This window comes from Danio rerio, chromosome 22 (genome assembly GCF_049306965.1).
Source record: "Danio rerio strain Tuebingen ecotype United States chromosome 22, GRCz12tu, whole genome shotgun sequence".
NCBI lineage: Eukaryota > Metazoa > Chordata > Actinopteri > Cypriniformes > Danionidae > Danio > Danio rerio.
In genome coordinates, this window is record NC_133197.1 from 5772611 (window position 1) to 5792500 (window position 19890).

Here is a 19890-nt window from a genome sequence, read left to right on the forward strand (position 1 = left end):
GCTAACCTTTTTAGTTTGTTTGCGTTGTTTTTTTTTTATAAACTTTTATTTAGAAAAGAAGAAATGTACAATATAAATCATGAAGTGATCTGAAGATTTGAATACAAGAATATGCAATTACAAAGTTATAAGAACAATAAGTAAAAAAAAAAGTAATAGAAAGAAAAGAAAAAAAGAGAACAAAATGAAGAAAGGCAAAGTACAAAATTAAATTTTAAAAAAGAAATTCAGAAAGCATTAATTACTAACATACTGAGCATGATATTTTCATAAGTTTCTAATTGCAGAATTTTTTGTTGTTAGATAGATTTATGGCTTTGAGCAAGGAATCAATTTCAATTTAAAAATGGCTAAATGAGGGAGAGGATTTAAGTAATTTTTGTTTGTGGATAAAGAATTTTGCATACAATATGTAAAGGTTATATATTTTCTTCATTTTTATTCTTGGGACTAGAATAATAACAAATAATATCTCAGTTTAAAGATTTGTTTTGTTGATTGGGATTTATTCAAATAATTATATAGATCTGACCAAAACTTTTGTGAGATTTTACATGTAAAAAAACATGCGAGTCAAAGTTTCCTCATTTTCCTGACAAAAGGAACAAGTATCTGCAATATCAGTAAATTTTGAGATAAATGCATTGACCGGGCATATTTTGTGTGGAATTTTAAAATGGATTTCCTTTGCTATGTTTGGGATTAGTTTGTTTGCGTTGTCGCAGTTGTGTTTTCCGATATATGACAGTTTTGTTTTTGTAACTGATAAATACATTTTTGCACGGCGTTTCAAATATCATAATAAAAGAAACATCAATTTTTTTGTTTTATAACTCACTGCCCAGTAATGCAAATTTCCAGCAGTGTCAGACAATTGTTTTAAAATGGTATATTTACTGTAATTATGAGGTTGAAATTTAACTTTCAGATTAAAAAGCCTTCAATTGACATTAGTTCAGTAAAACAGCTTGACCTGTAGAATTTCTAAAAGGGCAGAAAACGTTCAGGCATCACTGAGTACTAACAACGATAAGTCTTTCATTCACAGTGAGTTAGAGTTAAACTGTAGATTCTCCACCAGAGGGCAGCAAACATTCAGGCATCGCTGAACAAATAAACTAAATAAATATTAAAACGGATCATAAAATGTAACACATGCAATAAAAATGTGCAAAACAATATTCAAGATTTATTGAAACGTTGAAATCAACATATAAAAAGAGTTACTGAAAAAATCATAGTTAGCATGCAACAAAAAAAAAAACAATATTAATTCCACTGAAAAACCTGTAACCTATAGTCTAACTTAAGATTTTTTGTTAAATAGTCGTTTTATTTATTCATTTTTGTATGCAAGATATGAACTACTTTTTATAAGTATATGTGCAACACAGAGTGAAACATTATTTCAACCATGTTTTGGCAATCTTTCTTCCTAAAAGTTATTTAAAACACTACATGTTTTCCCAACATGAGTTCTATACAAGTAACATCACTTATGTAAATTTAAAAGACACCAAAATTAGTATTATATAAATATATATTTACAATTATACATGAGAGCATGAAAATATGTGGATTTTCATGAGGTAGATCTAACAATCGTTCATTCATTTTCCTTCGGCGTAGTCCCTTTATTCATCAGGGGTCACCACCGTGGAATGAACCGCCAACTTATCCAGCATATGTTTTACACACTCATACACTACGGCAATTCACCTGTATTCATCTGTACCACGTGTTTGGTCTGTGGGGGAAACCGGAGCACCCTGAGGAAACCCACGCCAACAGGGGGAGAACATGCAAACTCAACATAGAGTTTGCTTATTGGCCTATCTGGGACTCGAACCAGCAACCTTCTTGCTGTAAGGTGACAGTGCTTACCACTGAGTCACCGTGTCGCGCTGATCTAACAATCCCTAAAACATTTTGTTTAGGTTAAGTTAATATTTTTAATCTTAGTTTATTTTATTAAAAGCAAGAAAAAATTAGAAGGTTTTCATATTTACATATTTATACACACATTTTAAGACTTGTAACACTTCGTCAATTGTTTGCTTTGTAATTGGGATTCTTTGATTGTTAAAATTAACAGTTTGTTTCTGTTAAAATTGGGATGATATTTCAGTGTTTATACACTGTATAGTCTCCGCTCTTTTTTCTCTGGAACCTGTAAGAAAGCAAGCAGAGAAGACACATAAGAAAAAGTGTTTAATAACTAAATTATTCATTCATGCATTCTCCTTCAGCTTAATCCCTTTATTAATTTGAAGTTGCCACAGTGGAATGAACCACCAACTTATCCAGCATATGTTTTACACAGCGGATGCCCTTCCAGCTGCAACCCAGTACTGGGAAACATTGTTTGTTTGTTAGACTTTATTAATCCCAAAAAGGAAATTCACGTCACAACAGAGCTCTCCATACTAAAAATTAAGGGTGTCACGATCCTCCAAATCCTCGATTCGATTACATTTTCGATTCTAAAGGCACGATTCGATTCGATTTTCGATTATGAATAATTAATTAATTAATGACCAATTAATTATTTGTAGCCTACCGTTTAAACTACCTGACCTGGATGGTCTTTGTTTTACCTATAAACAAATCATACAGTAAATGAATAAAGGCAAGATACACACATAATTACCCCCTGTTAATCACTTTTTCTGCGGGACTCGTGAATAGGCAGTGATCTGTGTCGCTATAATGGCGTCAGTAAAAAAAGACGCACAACCAACAGGAACCAGCCAACAGTATCTGAGGTGTTCGCTAAAATGACTAAGTACAAGTGAGTGAAAGATTGAAGCAGTCCTCTGACTGCCTGGAACTGCTGTCTCGAGCGCAAGGCTGTGTGTGCGTCTGTGTCTGTGTGGTCACGTGATGTGCATTTTCAGAGGTAGTGAGGAAGGAGGGCTGCTCAGAAATGCTACACGCCACTGTGGATGTCAAATCGTTGTCGTTCTAAAATGCCATTTAAAAACAAAGACAGTGTAAACAGGGCCTGAGTGTGTACTTTTCGGGAGCGGATTCGCAACGGGGGCGGGCGGAGGATCGCGATGCCGGTGTTGTCTATCGAACCGTACGTAATACGTACATAGCAGAGCTTGCAAAACTGTGTTTTTTTTGTCGACAACACGAACGTTGTCAACATAACTCACTGGAAATCCAAAATGCTTACACACCGGCGACTTCATTGAAAGAGGAGAGGGTTTAAGCTCTGTCGACGGGTCTCCTGCTTCTGCAGTTCAACAAGCACTTCAACAAGCCTGTTATTTTCCCGCTTGGCAAGCCAAGCTGACGTGACATGGGGGCGTGGCAGCATCGACGATTGTATTTTTTGATTCGATAATCGAAATTGAGCATAAATTCGATTTAAAATCAAAATCGTGACACCCCTACTAAAAATAAATAAAATACGTTACATATGTATAAAACAATAATACAATTATAGTCATACTGCACACCTCAGTTTCAAACAACGAGTAAACACTTGTCCATGTCTAATAACTATTACAATTCAGCATAATTCTTCTACTATGACTTTGGTTATACAATCTGATCACTGTTGGTAAAAATGATTTCCTGTAATCTTTCTCTGTAACACCGGGGTTGAAATAATCTTGCACTAAAAGAGCTTGCACATGCTTGGACTGTATTTGGACACCCACACGCACTCATTCACACTCATACACTATGGACAATTTAGCTTACCCAATTCCCCTACTCCACATCTTCGGACTAGTGGGGGAAACCCACGCCAACATGAGGAGAACATGCAAACTCCACACAGAAATGCTAACCGACCAAGCCGGGGCTCGAACCAGCAACTTTCTTGCTGTGAGGCGATCGTGCTATTCACCGCGCCACCGTGACGCCCCAGTATTATCAGTTTTCAAACAAATAATATATTGAAAGACTCAATCTACTCACATTAAAAACGCTGAACGTATGAAAGTCCATCTGTCCTCGTCTGATCATCTGCAGTTTATAAAATCCATAGTGTTTGGCTGTCATTTTTGTGATGGTCAGAGATCCAGTCGTGTGGTCCAGTTTCAGAGTGTCTCTGAACTGCTTAACGGATTCATTTGAGTTCATTTTATTCAGAGTAGCTATGGTGACAAAGTTAGCACTACTGCATCCTTTGAAATTGGCAAAAGTCCACAATATCAGATCGATTTCCCTTATTTCAGTAGCATCGGCTTGTAGTGTTACAGTTTCTCCCTCCATTACTGGCATCAGCGTGATTTTATCTTCCTTCACAAACACACCTGGAGAACAAACAGAAACATTTTTCAGATGAAATATATATATATATATATATATAGTCTGCAATGTGCCTATAAGCTGTTTTGCAATAATTTTTGCTGCCCTAGGTATGATTTTATCTGGTGCCCATTGCCCAGGTAAATGGCTTCCAACTGCTCCGAACGGTGTGTGTGTGTGTGTGTGTGTGTGTGTGTGTGTGTGTGTGTGTGTGTGTGTGTGTGTGTGTGTGTGTGTGTGTACACGCTCTTGGATGGGTTAAATGCAAAGCACAAATTCTGAGTATGGGTCACAATACTTGGCCACATGTAACGACTTTCACTTTTATACTTTCACTTTCACTTTTACTCTTATTACATTACTTTAAACTATTAGACTTGACTTTCACCTTTTTTATCACCTCTTTTACTTCGCATTACATAAAATTACATCCACCTTGGTGCTGTTTTTCTTCTACTTCTTAGTTTTCTTTCTTTTTCTTCCTTGGCCACCAGGGGGCTTTTTGATACGGATATAATTTATATTGTATTGACTCATCCCTACATTTCTATCCCGACACAATTCTAATTCGACAGATCCTTGCTGGTAGTTTGAAAATACAAGTTAACTGTTCATCATGGGCCAAACTCACCCCAAAAAAATAGTTGACTATATTGGAAGCTATTAAACAAAACATAAATACATTGTATAACTTTTTTGTCACAAGTGTTTTCATGTCATGCTAACTAAATTTCATGACTTACTATTGCCCATATAAGCTTAAAGGCTGATTTATAATTCTGCGTCAAGTGATCGGCGTGACCCATGGTGCTTGCCTTGCACGTAGTCATGCATTTATGCTTCTACGGGCTTTTTGTGTTGCTCTGCACTTCCGAAACGCTAGCTGGCAGTAGGTTATTTTGCACCTCTGTATCGTGGTTCTTTATGCGTTTTTTGTTTTTTTAAACGCTACTTTATGTACTTCATGCCTGTATCCACTGAGTGGTACGGTACGGTTCGGTTCGGTACGCTTTTATGGCCGTTTCCATTGTCAAAGGGTACCTAAAAGCAAACCGTACCACTTTTTGGTCACCCTTTGCAAAGGGTACCAACTGGCCTAAAGGGTACCATAAGGCGGAGCTAGACATGCAGCTAAACGCTATCGTTTACAGAGGTACGTCACTCGCAGAAGCAGGAAAATGAAAACAAACAAACTGCCATTTTTAAAAACAGCCGGGACATTACACCGTAATACTATATACAAATAATAACAAGCTATGGTTGACCAGAGCTCAAACAACATTGTCTGGATGAACAGCTACAAAGCCATGAAGAACAAAATCTGCTGTGTCCTGTTGTTGTTTTTCGAGCGCGATCAGTTTCAGGTTCTCCAGAGAGCTTGTTGCGCGTCTATATTTGAAACAATGAACTTTTTGAGATCAAAATATTAACATGCGCATGATCATTGAAGCGCTCTGATATCCAAACTTGTCAGAAGTGACTCCCTGTCAAGAATGAAGCGTGAAAAAGCAAAGGAGAAACCGGGAAAAAAAGAAGCAAATGATGCTTCTGCCACCCAAAACATGAACAAACTGCCATGTTTAACTGTTATCATCACCATATGGACTTTTATGAAATCAGAATAGTTTGCTCTGACATTAGGCTTTATTTCGTGTTGTTTTTGAACCCAAATAAGGACTAAATGTCTGCTGTGTGTGGTTTTTCTGTAATTGGTAACATATCGGAGACTGTAAGGGTCTGTATGTGTTCATAAATGTTGTATTTATATATTTATTTTATATAATTACAGACATTACAGTAGACTATTTCACACTTTCATTGATCTGCAGTTATAATCAAGTCATGTTTATAGAAAGGTTAGTAATGAACATTTATACACAAGTATTTATGTGTATAAAGCATCTGTTTTGTGAAAAGTGCTTCTCATATGATATGTGAACGACCCTTGCGGCTTTACTGTGACATTTCCCCCAGCAAAAATTACGTCGTCTGAAACTTTCTGTCGTACACCACGCCCACCAAAAGGCAGTAAAAAAAAATAGCTTGATAAAGGTGACCCATACCGACCCGTACCGTACCTCAGGTATACAAGTAGCTCAAACTCACTCATTCAAAGGCAGGAACCAGCGGACATGCAACAACTATAATCATAAGGTAAACACAAAACAAAAGTTTCCATGTAGAGTTTCTTCACGGAGCTCCCCAATTGTAAACACTCACTCCAATGGGTTTGCGTGGCTCTCGGTCCCACCCACACTGGAGACAGCTACCAAGCCAACCAATCAAATAGCTTGCACTTGAGGCTGATTTATAACTTATTACTCCATTATTGGTACTAAACTCAACAGTTTTTCATCTTTAGCCAAAATCACTAAAAGCAAATTGAATATATTGGAAACAAACAAAACTCAAATACATTTAATAACTTTTTCTCATGAGGGATTTAAGGTCAGGCCTACCAAATTCCATGTGAATTAGTCAACATGATCCAACAAGTCTCTTCCTACGGCTGGGATTGCTCGTTGGTTGACAATAAACCTTAAAAACTGGGCAAATATCCACAAAGCAACGCCTTATTCTTCCCACATCTCCCACACGAAACAGGTTTAATTGCTTAATAATACCGAAGACACCAGTCTAATCTCTGTGTGATGATAACTCACTGCATAAAAATGTGTTGTAGTTGTCGGCCAGTTAGTGGTCAAACACCTACAGTACTTCCAGCCTTGCTTGACTTGTTTAAAACAGCTCACCATCACTCATTAGCTCTACTTTCAGTTTCACTTTCTCACATTGGCAATGGTTTCAGCTTCAATCTGACTCTCTCATAATCCTTTATTATCCAGGGGCTGTCAGACTTTTTGGGATCTATTTTAATGACCTAAGTGCATGGTGTAAAGCAGGGGGTCTGCACTTGTTTTCATTGCATAGAACGGTGTTTGATTAATATTTTTTTATTTTCCAGCCTGCGATGTGCACAACACATTCTTAAAGGGGTAACCCACAATAAAGTGGGATCTCATGTAGAAATATTTTGCATTCTTGCGACCCAATCTAAAGCACAGCTCACAGGATCCCATCTTTGCCATTTTAGGGGCAGGAAAATCAGTCTGTGTGCCAGGCGCATGATCTAACAGGATTGTCCTTATTCTCTTCATGAGTTATGGGTGTGTTTTGGGTGTAACATCTACAGAATGAGCCAGATTCACTAGTTCCCTGAGGTAAAAAATGTGTGGGATGAGGTAGCGGTTTGTATATTCATGTAGACAATAATGATCCTTTACATTTTAATCCTTACATTCTTCATATTTGAAGATGTTTGTGTGCTGCTGCGCATCCCTGTGTGTGTCATAAGCAACGTGTATATGCTATTGGGACCCGCCTATCACTAATGCGCTCTTGAAATAACAGCAACAACTAAAAAATGTGCCGTTGATTATATTGTTCGGCAGTGTGCTCAGTTGGTTCAAATTAGCAATGAGTCAATAAGACACACCTCCTTTTTCAGACAAGCACGCCTATGGGTGCACAGATGGGTACTTGTGCTTTATTTAATAACATTTTTGGGGGAGGTTATATCTTGATTATATATAGGACAGTATAGTTGAGGCAGGAAAGTGTGCCATGAAAATGATACCTGAAACTATTAAGTGCTGTTTATTCATAAACGAATTTCGAGAGGATCACGTGCTTATAATCAACACGGCTGGCTCCTTGTTAGCTCCGTAACCTGCCCTATTAGATGATTACGGAAGCATTATAAATAACCTGAGTTTTTCACTCCAGTTATCTTCGTCTTGAAGCTCCCCTCCTTTCCACCCCTACATCCTCCCACTTTTTTTCTGATCGGGCGACACGGTGGCCCAGTGGCTAGCACTGTTGCCACACAGCAAGAACACCGCCGGTCCATCCCATCGGGCCAGTTGGTGTTTCTGTGTGGAGTTTACATGTTCTCCCCGTGTTTGCGTGGGTTTTCCCCGGGTTCCCCAGTTTCCTCCCACCGTCCAAAAACATAAACCATAGTCAATAGACTAAAACAAATTATCACCCAATACAACCTTAGTTTACACTTCTCACGGTGACAAGCAGGGGAGTTCTCGAGACCTACCTGACCTCGAATTCCCCTCTCGCCCTTCTAACGGGAGGGAGCCCCGGGCTCGAGGATATTAAGAGCTCAGGGCTCTCTCCTGGGACAGCATGCCAAATACGCTTTATTGATTATCAGCTAAGTGTGAACTCTTGAAACGACAGCTAAAACTGATAAAAACACTGCACTGCACCGGATGTATGAAAGGGTTCATTACGTCTGGTTTTGCCTCTCACAGTTGTGCTGTAACTTACTTTTTTCTACATCATCCTCTTGACCAGACGTGCACCTGCCTGTTGAAAACAAACCCAAATATCAATCTGTATGATAATTTGCAAGAACAGACTGTATGTTCCTGAAACAAATATGCCACATACGGTAAAAATGACTAAAATTTTTAATAAAAAGTATCGGTATCGTATCGAATGAAAAAATTGTGGTATCGCCCATCCCTACGACGCAGTTTGCGAATGTTCGCTGGAGCGACGGATTTGGGAAACGGCAAATCAACAAACTGTTTGTAACGACGGAACTTGCAACATTAGTTGGCTAACGATGGTTTTGGGAAACCCTGAAAAGGAGTCCCACTCTGTCCCTGATGTTAGTGTATACTCCATCAGCTGTTTTCGTTTCTTTCAGCTTAGCATTTAATTAAACACTTAATAAACTATTATGGTTTAGAACAATGTTTTGTGGCAAGTAGCCGTCACTGTAAATAATACTAGGCTCCACGTTTAAGTGGATTGAACATAAAACAATCAAGTTGTCCCCAAAAAACCTCTAAGATTGTGTTATTTCAACTCATTTACTCATGACTTATGTATATTTAATATTTCAAGTTCAAAGAAAAATATGTCTGCACATTAAATGAATCATTCTCAAATAACTGCTATTTACGCTACAGTGTTTGTTTGAGTGGTTGATATGGATTTCCTTGCTTTCAGTCTCAGTCACACCCTCACCTGAGGACAGTGTGTAAACCGGCTCCTCCTGTTATCTCTCCAGCCTCACCTCTCAGTAAGGTTTGAAGTGATTCATAAACGTTAATCAAAGCTGTCCTAATACAAGGATGAGTGTTTATGTTTCTTATTGAAGTTGATAAAAGGCTTTTGATTTACTTTAAATGCTGACTACTGCATATTGTATAGCTAAATATTGGGCAACAGTCTGGAAAGGTTCTGACAATATCATGAACAATTCATCTTTTAGTAACAATAATAAAATATTCCTTAACATTGACAATATTTGCAAAACTCCAGCATAACATCCCTATTTCTGCATTGTGTTTCTGAAATTTCTTGATTTTGTGTAACATAAATACTACCCAGCAGACACACAATGTTATAAGACGAAGGGATGTTGATGTTTTGCTGATTTTAGATTGTGTTGGAAATTGACCAAAATCCAACGTCGATTCAATATCTTAAACCAACGTCATATTGATGTCAAATACTGACATTTATTCGTCAGGCTTGGCAACCGAAATCTAACGTCTGATAGACGTCATAATGGTAACGTCTCTAGCTTTTCTGAACTAATCGGCTTTATTACATTGCGAAAAAACACATACAATTGATTTTAATCATGTATACTGTAGTAAAACATTACACAATCTCTTACCGTCTGCCTCCACAAGTAGCAAAGGAACTGTGCCTGTTTCAACCAAAATCATACATTTAATTTAAAGCCCATTGTATGATCACAAGCAAGGTTTACTCTATAGTTATACAGAATAGCTTACCATTTTCTCTGTTCTTATTAGATGTTTTATTGCCTGCAGAAAACAAACACAGATAGACAACATCTTGTAAGTAGATTTACAGTTGAAGACAGAATTATTAGCCCCCCTTATTTTTTTTTTTCCTTTTTTAAATATTTCCCAAATTATTTTTAACAGAGCAAGGAAATTTTCACAGTATGTCTGATAATATTTTTTCTTCTAAGGGTATCCTTATTTGTTTCATTTCGGCTGGAATAAAAGCAGTTCTTAATTTTTTATTAACCATTTAAGGTTAAAATTATTAGCCCCTTTAAGCACATTTATTTTGATTGTTTACAGAACAAACCATCATTATACAATAACTTGCCTAATTACCCTAACCTGCCTAACTAACCTAGTTAAGCCTTTAAATGTCACTTAAAGTTGTATAGAAGTGTCTTAAAAAATATCTAGTCAAATATTATTTACTGTCAATATGGCAAAGATAAAATAAATCAGCTTTTAAAGCCGTTATGTTTAGAAATGTGTTGAAGAAATCTTCTCTCCTTTAAACAGAAATTGGGGAAGAAAACGAACAGGCGGGCTTATAATTCAGAGGGGCTAATAATTTTGACTTCAACTTTATAAACATTTAAAGACAAAATTATTAGCCCTTGTTATGATCCTTATTAAAATATGACTCGTAACTTTAAGAAAACGTAGCATTAATAAACAACGGCCTAAGTTCTCCAACTTAGTTCTTTATTAACATAAACCACATAGCAAAACAATCCAAAAAACAAGAGAAATTGTTCAACTTTTTCAAGTATTTACCAAATGATATTATTACCAGCGATATTATTAGCCTCTTAAGAATTTATTTTTTTCCTATTGGCAAAAGAACAAACCACTTTAAGATATAATGTGCTGTCATCATGATAGATGAAGGAAACTAGTTATTAAAACTATGACGTTTAAAAATGTGTCTCTTAAAAACTTCTCATTGAACAGTACTTTTGAAAAATAATAAAAATAACACAGGATAGCTAATAAGTTTGCCTTGAGCGGTACATATATGGGTATATATATATATATATATTATTCTCTAGCCTTTGTGATGAAGAGTATCAGTTAACATTACAGTCAGTAAGCACCAGTTAATTTGATCTCATTATTAGTTAGGACCATAATAAAACTCACTTGTGTGCAATAAAACTGAAACACACCTCGTTTAGAAATTCTGTGTTGATGGTAAAAGTAAAGTCCACACAAGACTGCAGGCACGATGCAAACACAAACCAATGCTGTATGATTTGGGGACCAACCTGGAGATAAAATGGAGAGTGAGAAACCATATCAGTGTGTTAATTAATATGACCAACATTGATTAACTGGCTAATGTCGGCACTTCTTTACCATTAAATGGCTGACAGAGTGTGTTGATGTCCAGATGTGTGGTCTGATTGCTGATGGTGTTGTTGATCACACAGCTGTAGGTGTTTTTATCCTGATATTCCACCTCCAGAGGTAGAGAGAGACTGATGCTGAGATCAGACACACTGATGCTGGACAATACACTGTTTCCTTTGTACCAGGAGAGACTCACAGCGCTCACATTCACCACTGAACACAGCACTGAACAATACTGCACTGATGAAGATGGGGATGAAGGGTCTCTTATAACAGCAGGAATTGACAGAGGAGCTGAAAAGTGTGCAAGAATATAGTTTATGAAAGGATGTATACTGCAATCTAATACTATCAAACTGAATGCATTCGCAAAGTCACTCACCAGAAACAATAATCTTGAATTTCTTGGGTGGGACCTCTTTTCCGCCAATGAGCTCGAGTTTGTAAAGTCCAGAGTCTGCGACTGTAGTGTTTCTCATAGTCAGAGATCCTGTTTTACTGTCCAGTTTCAGTCTGTCTCTGAATCTCCCATCAAGAATCTCTTCATATAGTGAGATTTTATTGGCCATTCTGTTGAACTGAACTATCCGGGTGCCGTCAGGTCCAAACGTCCACAATATCAGATCAGCTTTCTGAATTTCTATGGCATCGGCGTATAAAGTGACAGAATCTCCTTCTTTCACTGGCACTGATGTAATTACATCCATAAAACTAAACACACCTGCAGAACAGAGACGTTGTTGAGACTTCAATTGGACAAATACAGTTCATTCATTCATTTTCCTTTGGCTTAGTCCCTTTATTAATCTGGGGTAGCCACAGCTGAATGAACCCCCAACTTATTAAGCATATGTTTTACACAGCTAATGCCCTTTATAGCTGCAACCCAGTACTGGGAAACACCCATTTACAGTCATTCACACTCATACACTACGCCCATTTTGGTTTATTAAATTCACCTATAGCCCATGTGTTTGGACTGGGGGAGCACCCAGAGGAAACCCACGCCAACACGGGGAGAACATGCCGACTCCACACAGAAATGCCAACTGACCCAGCCGGGACTTAAACCAGCAACCAGGGGTGTAGATTTAGCATGGACAAAGGGGATGTGTCCCCATCAGTATCCACGACCCATTGAAATGTCCCCACCCATGATTTTATTGACTTAAAAAATTTTGCTGTCAATATTAACCTGTTAATAATTTTTTTTAACATTACACTACTTAACTGAATAAATAGTATGAAAAGAGGATTAATTTATAATATATTTTAAGAGCATTAATATTATATAAGCATGCTGGAGTTATATAATTAATAGTAGCATATTACAAAAAACAAAATGAAAATAATATTCATAAATTCTTGGGATTTGGGGGAGGGGCGGTGGTATTACCCTGTCCCCACCAATGTCAAGAGCAAACCTACGTCCTGCTGAAAGATCCAGCTTAAACCAGCCCAGGCTGGTGGGCTGGTTTTGGCTGGTTGACCAGCCTGGTTTTAGAGGGGTTTTGGCCATTTCCAGGCTGGTTTCCAGCCATTTCCAGCCTGGTCTTAGCTGGTCAGGCTGGAAAATTACCAACCAAATCCAGCTAAAACCAGCTTGAACAGCCTGGTTTAAGCTGGATATAGCTGGTTTTGGCTGGACTCCCAGCTTGGCTAGGCTGGTCAAGCTGGTTTTTCTTGGTCATCTCCCAGCTTGACCAGCTAAGACCATGCTGGAAATGGCTGGAAACCAGCCTGGAAATGGCCAAAACCCCTCTGAAAGCAGCCTGGTCGACCAGCTAAAACCAGCTAAGCTGGATTTTTCAGCAGGGCCAGCAACCTTCTTACTTTGAGGCGACAGTGCTAACCACTGAGCCACCGTGTCGCCCTCAAATCTAGTTCACTTTTGTTCTTTTTACTTGCGTTTATCTTCTCTAATTACCCTTACAGTTGACCTTAAAGTGGGGAGTGAATATCTCTACTTTCAAATACAGGTTTGGAGTAAAATATTTCACTCTAATATTTTAATCCTGTTCAAGTCTTCACAAAATCAATTTTAAGTGCACATTTAAAAATAAAGGAGACTGAGAAAGAATTGAGTTCATAGGCAAAACACACATCAAATCGTCAAATAACAAGTAAAATCTACTCACCGTCCAGAAGTAGCGGAACGAAAAACAAAACAAACGGCATATTTCTCCTCAGATGAGTGAACACATTATGCCTTCCGTTGAATCTCAAAACGGTCGATCAGCTCGTCCCATCGTTAAAAGAGCTAAATACGGTTAATAACTGCCTAATTTTACTGTTACTGTGAATGTGTGATGTTTTCAGTTGTAAGCAAGCATTAATGAGGATAGGGCAATTCAGATCTGAAACAGATCAAAATAAAGAGTTCGACCGAATTTCCTAATCCTTCCAGAGAAAACGGCATCTCTGTCTGACTTTTTTCTGCAGGATAGTAAGGTGTTTCCTCAATACATAGGCTACCTGAGTTTTCTACGTCACCGTGACGACGTTCTGGAATCCCGCGCCAAAAAAAGAAAAGGAGATTCCCGCGCCAGTACAGAGATGGCGTAAACCACATCTACTATCTCACGCTGTGTAAACGGGGCACTGAAGAAAGTGAGAAAATGTAGATGCTACAAATAGGTAAACTCTAACTTTACAGTGTTTTTTCCACACGCAGCTCTATAAGATAATTTCTAAACTGAAAATAACTTACCCTGCTAAAAAAACTGTATAAGCCGGTAAGTGTATGTTTTATGCTACTTAGCTGGTTTATGCTAGTTTTTACTGATTCTGAGAATTTAATCGTGATAGTTTAGTTGTGTTTTGGCGTTGATCAACTGAAATTAAACATCCATTCAACGTGTCACGTAATGTCCTATATACATTGGAATAACATTGGCTTTAAAGCTAATTTACTTTGACAAATTAATAATTGTAAAAAAGGTTGTAGCTAACACTTATTTAAAGCAGACCTATTTGGACTAATCTTAAGCTTTGTCTACAAAGGACTTAAAGCAAGAGTTAGCCTACTAAACAGGCAAAGTCCACGAAATTTCAGAACTGTCATCATGCAGGTATGTGCCAAAAAATTGAATAGAGGAAAAGTTTATTTATTTCAATAATTAGTTTCAAAAAGTGAAACTTGTGTGTTATATTAGTTCACTACACACAAAGTGAAATATTTCAAGCCTTCTTTTGATTCAGTTTTAATGATCATGGAATAAAGACGTAAAAAACCCAAATCCAGTATTTCACAAAATTAGAATATAATGACAAAATTCAACACTGTAGGCTCCCTGTGTCTCAATCTAGTCCACTAATTACACAAAGCCTTGAAATTGTCTCAGTCTGGCATAATAGGCTTCACAATTATGGGAAAGACTGCTGACTTGACGGTTGTGCAGAAGACCATCATTTGGAACCCTCCATGAAGAGGAGTCTCAAGGCAATTGCTGGATGCTCACAGAGTGCTAAGAGGAAGTGAAAAATGTGGCTGGAAAGGTGCACAGTATTATCATAGCCTTGAGAGGATTGTCAAGCAAGGGCGACTAGGGCTGGTGTCAGAGCATCAGGAACCACCACATGCAGACGTCTGCATTAGGGATGGGAAGATTAATCGATATGTATCGATACGCGGTCATGCGCATGCACGATGCGAGTGCATCGGTTGAGCAGCAGAGGATGAATGAAATTATGGAAGCAAATCGAGATGCATCGGTTTTTGCGAGATGCATCGGTTTTTCCGAGATACAGCTTATTTTTTTAATATAGAATGTATTTTTTATTTATTAACAAGTGTTGTCAACCTGTTTTTGGCGCATAATTTAATCGACCTACATAAAGTAAGCCTTAGCAACGGATTTGCGGATGTGTACACTTACACTACAACTCAGTGTATCAGGTGTGCGGATGAAGCTAGTGGTGCGCCCTCAGAAAGCGCGAGAAGCAAAACAAACATTTTATTCCCCACTGAGTTTTAAATCTAAAGTTTTGTGCGCTCTATGCCAATAACGGATGTTATTGCATTGTTCATCTGCAGGGCCGGAGCAAGCTGAACTGCTGCTCTAGGCAGAGGACGATCACGCCGCCCTCAACCCCAATGTGAAAACGAAAGTGACCGGTTATGAAAATGAAGTGACGTGTCGCGGACCTCTATTCTGCCGCCTTATGCGCGGATATAACTGAGGACGCGCGGGTGTCGCGGACCTCTATTCTTCCGCCCTATGCGCGGATATAACTGAGGACGCGTGGGTGTCGCGGACCTCTATTCTTCCGCCCTATGTGCGGATATAACTGAGGACGCGTGGGTATAGCGGACCTCTATTCTGCCACCCTATGCGCGGATATAACTGGGTGTTGCGGACGCCGCCCTCTCTATACTGCCGCACTAGGCGGTTTTAAACACCTCCTCCTGTTAATTTTTATTTAATTATAATAATAATAATAATATTAATAATAATAATGATAAAAATAATGGGTGTCACGGTGGCACAGTGGGTAGTTTGACCACCTCACAGCAAGAAGATTGCTGGTTTGTTATATTTTTATTAGCCTGTTGTTTACAGTGACAGTGATGTTTCAAAGCAGCATAACACTGCTAGATCACGACCTTAAGTTTTGAATAATCAGTGGCAAAATATATCTTTGTAAAACTTGTTTTCATAGTTGAAAAGTTAAATCACAATTCTTGTTGTGCAATGCTCAACCTTTATGTTGAAAGAGTGCAAATATATATAATTTAATATATATTGCACTTATACATTCAGTTTATCTTGAAAATACTTAAATAATATGTGCTATAGGTTCTAAAATGGCCCTCTACTGTAAACTGACACTCTGGCTCTGAGAGAAAAGCCAGTTTGTAAAAAAAGTCTTGGTTTTGCTTGGTTTATAAATAATCAAACTCATTCAATGGCACAGCATCCTCTTTTACATCATCTCATAAACTTGATCTAATTAGTTAGTGCTGAAATATCGCATTGTATCGTGATATGGGTGTGAATCGTATCGTGTCGCATCGCAATATGTCACAAATGTATCGCTAATATATCGGATCGTATTCTTTGTATCGAGATGCGTATCGGATCGGCATTATAGCTTAGATGCCCAACCCTAGTCTGCATAACATGACCTAAAGCTGTAGATTTCCATGTGTCAAGCCAGTCCTGAACTAAAGCAAATCTAAAATAGTCAGCGTTTGGCTAAAGAGAAAAAGTACTGGTCTGTTGCGCAGTGGTCCCAAGTCCTCTTTAATTTAATCTAGAAATCAAAATCCCAGAGTCTGGAGGAAGAGAGGGGAGACACAAAGTGAAGCAGCTTAAAGTCCTTTGTGAAGTTTCCTAAGTCAGTGATGGTTAGGGGAGGCATGTCATATGCTAGTGTGGGTCCGTTGTCTTTTACCAAGTCTATAGTCATATACCAGGACGTTTCAGAGCACTTCCTGCTGTCGACAAGCTTTTTGGAGATGATGATTTTATTTTCCTGCAGGACTATGATACCTGCACAGTGCCAAAGCTACCAGTACCCAGTTTAAGGAACATGGTATCTCAATGGGCCAGGAAACTCACCTTGAAAATCTATGGGTTATTGTCAAGAGGAAGATGAGGGATCAGAGACCCTGAAATGCAGACAAGCTGAAGGCTGATATCAAAGCAACTTGGGCTACCATAACACCTCAACTGTGTCAAAGGCTGATTGCCGGCATGCCACAGCACCTTGATGCTGTAACTAGTGCAAAACGAGGCCCAAGAAATACTGAGGACATAATACAGTACATTAACACAAATTTCAGGAAGCCAACATGTGGATAAGATCCTTTTTTTAAATGGTCGCATGAAATGTTCAAATCTTTAATCTATAATCATTAAAACTGAAACAAATGAAGGCTTGAAATATTTCACTTTGTGTAGATGACCTTTAAATTGTTAAATCACGGACACTTCTGCCTCCATCCAGTAGAGGGTGCTGTTGTCTTAAATCAGACCGTAGTGTGCACATTGAAGAAGTTATAGGTGAAGTGTTTAGCGTTATAAAGGAAAGGACTTTGGAGTGCTCTCTGTTAAGATTATCATAAAGGCAGTCAAAAAGGTTTTTTCTGACTTTTAGCTCCTGGCTGATGAAGGGCACAAGGTATTGTTGATATGTTAATCAGAGAAATTTAAAAAGACTGTTTATTGTGAAAGTTTATAGTTGTTAACGGTCTTTTGGTTAGCATTTAATTGTTGTTAGCACATATAAAAGGATTTTGAGTTTCAGTGTTATCGATATTATTTGTTAGTTTTTTAGAAAAGGCATGTCATTTATTTTTTTATTATAATTTGCTCTACAAATGGGACATTAACAGCCATTAAGGTCTTTATTTTGGTCATTTTATGTGTTTTAGATTTATCTTTCTAAAAATAACATCACTAATTGAGCTAAAATTAATTAATCGTTAAAGCTGTTTATATTGGAGTCTAATTGTAATTTATAAGGTCATAAATGCTTTATCTGCATTAAATATTGCCATTGTTAGTTTTATAGCAATTCAAATTATTTAGACTTATCCCTGTAAAGTTAATTACATTTATATTTTATGCCTGTACAGTGAATTTGAGAAATGTGTATTGTAAATGTGTATTTATCAGTTTATTGGCTAGTTATGAGCATTTGTTTAACGTCATTTCAAGGATATGTGTAATGAATATTATTTGTTTCTTTGTTTCTTTTATTCAGCTCTTACGATGATTTATTTTGAAGATTAAAACACTTTATAAACATCAGTCCCTGAGAGTAAAGTGCATCTGTTCAGCTGGGAATGCTACACTTTGTGTGTAGTGAACTAATTTAACACACAGGTTTCTCTTTTTTAAAACAAATATTAAAATAAATTCAATATTCTACTGAATATACTTCAATATTTGTACATATTCTGACGTAAAACAAGCCAAAAGCTTTTAAACTGAAAGCAAGGTGATAGTATTAAATCAGCATCACACATACACGCATGTTGTCCACTTTTATTATTCAAATTAAGACTTGACAGTAGTTACAAAACAATGCAAAAATATTACTTGCTGCTTCTCAAAATACTGAATCTTACTGCAACAAAACATAACAATGTATTTGGTCACTAAATAAGTACAAGTGTGATTGAGTGTTTCTTTAAATGAGCTCATTTACAACAGCTAAAATACACGACCGGTCTTAAATTTGGTCTCTGATTGCAATTATGCAAATTTTGCAGGTCAATGACCAAAGTATAAGCATTAATAAATAAGAAAAAAAGGAAACAATCATAATAGTCTTATACAATATGATGCATAGTGTTGTATTCTTCCATAAAACCAATATTTTTGGCTATACTAAGCCTTAGAACATTTTGTAGTTATTTCTTACATTAAACTACTGTATTTTGCACAATGTTACTTTTGACCTACCGCTGGTCACTGACGCTTAAATTGTGTCACTTGCCATACCACTTTTCCTATGAATGCATTTAAAATAGGTTTCTTTTTCCCCTCCAAATGGTTCATTTATGTATTTGCATGTTTATTAAATTGAAGTTTTGTTATGACCAACTTCTTCCGGAGATTTGACCCTAATGAAAATTCAGATTTTTACCTGACCCAGAGATCTATAACCTATATGCTGTTAGAAATAAAGGTACAGGAGCTGTCACTGAGGTGTTACCTTTTTAAGAGTTAGACATTTGTATCTAAAGGGTACATATTAGTACCGAAAAAGTACAAATGTTTACCTTTTAAATTTTTTAGGTACTAATATATACCTTTAAGGCAGGGGTTCCCAAACTTTTCAGCCCGCGACCCCCAAAATGACAATGCCATTGACTCGCGACCCCCAATATCCTCTGAGATGGTTATAAATACAGAAACCTTGCATGCAATGGTGCACACACACACACCAATAGACCCAAGTGTATTTTTTGTTTAATTTCTTTAGTGTATGTGAGTGCTGTAAATGGGCCAGAAAGTTTAACCTGGTGTTATAAAATCAATCTGCTGCATCTGACGCTATTGATGTGTCTTAAATAATAATGTAATTACCCCAGGGGCCGCAATCCAATAGAACTAGTAACTATAAGCTACTATAATACCTATATAGTATATAGTAACAATAAATTAACTATAAATCACCAGGCGACCCCCCTATATTGTCCTGCGACGCCTCGGGGGGTCCTTACCCCCACTTTGAGAACCACTGCTTTAAGATACCAATATGGACTGTTTAAGTACAAATGTTTCCCTTTTGAAAAGGTACCTGCCCAGTGACAGCTCTTGTACCTTTAGAAGAGTGTATCACCTATAAATTTGAGCATTTTGTGCTGAATTTTGTTCTTTAGCTGGATAAATAATTTAAATATAAAAATTTGATATTTAAAAGTACTTTTTTTGTTTAATGAGTCTGAATGTGAACTAATTTAGATCAACAT

General features: G+C 37.4%; 4 protein-coding genes across 7 annotated transcripts in view; all 4 read right to left on the reverse strand.

Annotated features, from left to right (window-relative positions):
- s1pr4 (sphingosine-1-phosphate receptor 4) overlaps positions 1–19890 on the reverse strand; it is a 525180-nt gene that overhangs the window by 218638 nt on the left and 286652 nt on the right. The gene's annotated exons all lie outside the window — the stretch shown is intronic.
- mcm2 (minichromosome maintenance complex component 2) overlaps positions 1–19890 on the reverse strand; it is a 165922-nt gene that overhangs the window by 36817 nt on the left and 109215 nt on the right. The gene's annotated exons all lie outside the window — the stretch shown is intronic.
- LOC100148050 (uncharacterized) lies at positions 37–14053 on the reverse strand. Of its 3 annotated transcripts, XM_021469523.3 has the most exons (9): positions 13601–14053; positions 11845–12183; positions 11469–11756; positions 11279–11377; positions 10095–10127; positions 9974–10006; positions 8608–8646; positions 3934–4271; positions 37–2170 (listed from the first exon to the last, which is right to left on the reverse strand). In XM_021469523.3, exons 1-9 carry the CDS (start codon positions 13638–13640, stop codon positions 2132–2134), a joined length of 1248 nt encoding a protein of 415 aa, XP_021325198.2. In that variant the 5' UTR covers positions 13641–14053; the 3' UTR covers positions 37–2131. The 3 variants fall into 3 exon arrangements, with proteins under 3 accessions (XP_021325198.2, XP_068072502.1, XP_073793173.1); XM_068216401.2 differs by lacking the exon at positions 8608–8646 and having other exon boundaries at positions 38–2170; positions 13601–14006; XM_073937072.1 differs by lacking the exons at positions 37–2170; positions 3934–4271; positions 8608–8646 and adding an exon at positions 9268–9364 and having other exon boundaries at positions 13601–14006.
- The window catches only part of zgc:171601, a 7252-nt gene continuing 5803 nt past the window's right edge, over positions 18442–19890 (reverse strand). For both annotated transcript variants that reach the window (XM_073937071.1, XM_003200968.7), the window contains one exon: positions 18442–19890. This exon is cut by the window's right edge and continues 296 nt beyond it. The gene's annotated coding sequence lies outside the window, so the exon portion shown is untranslated.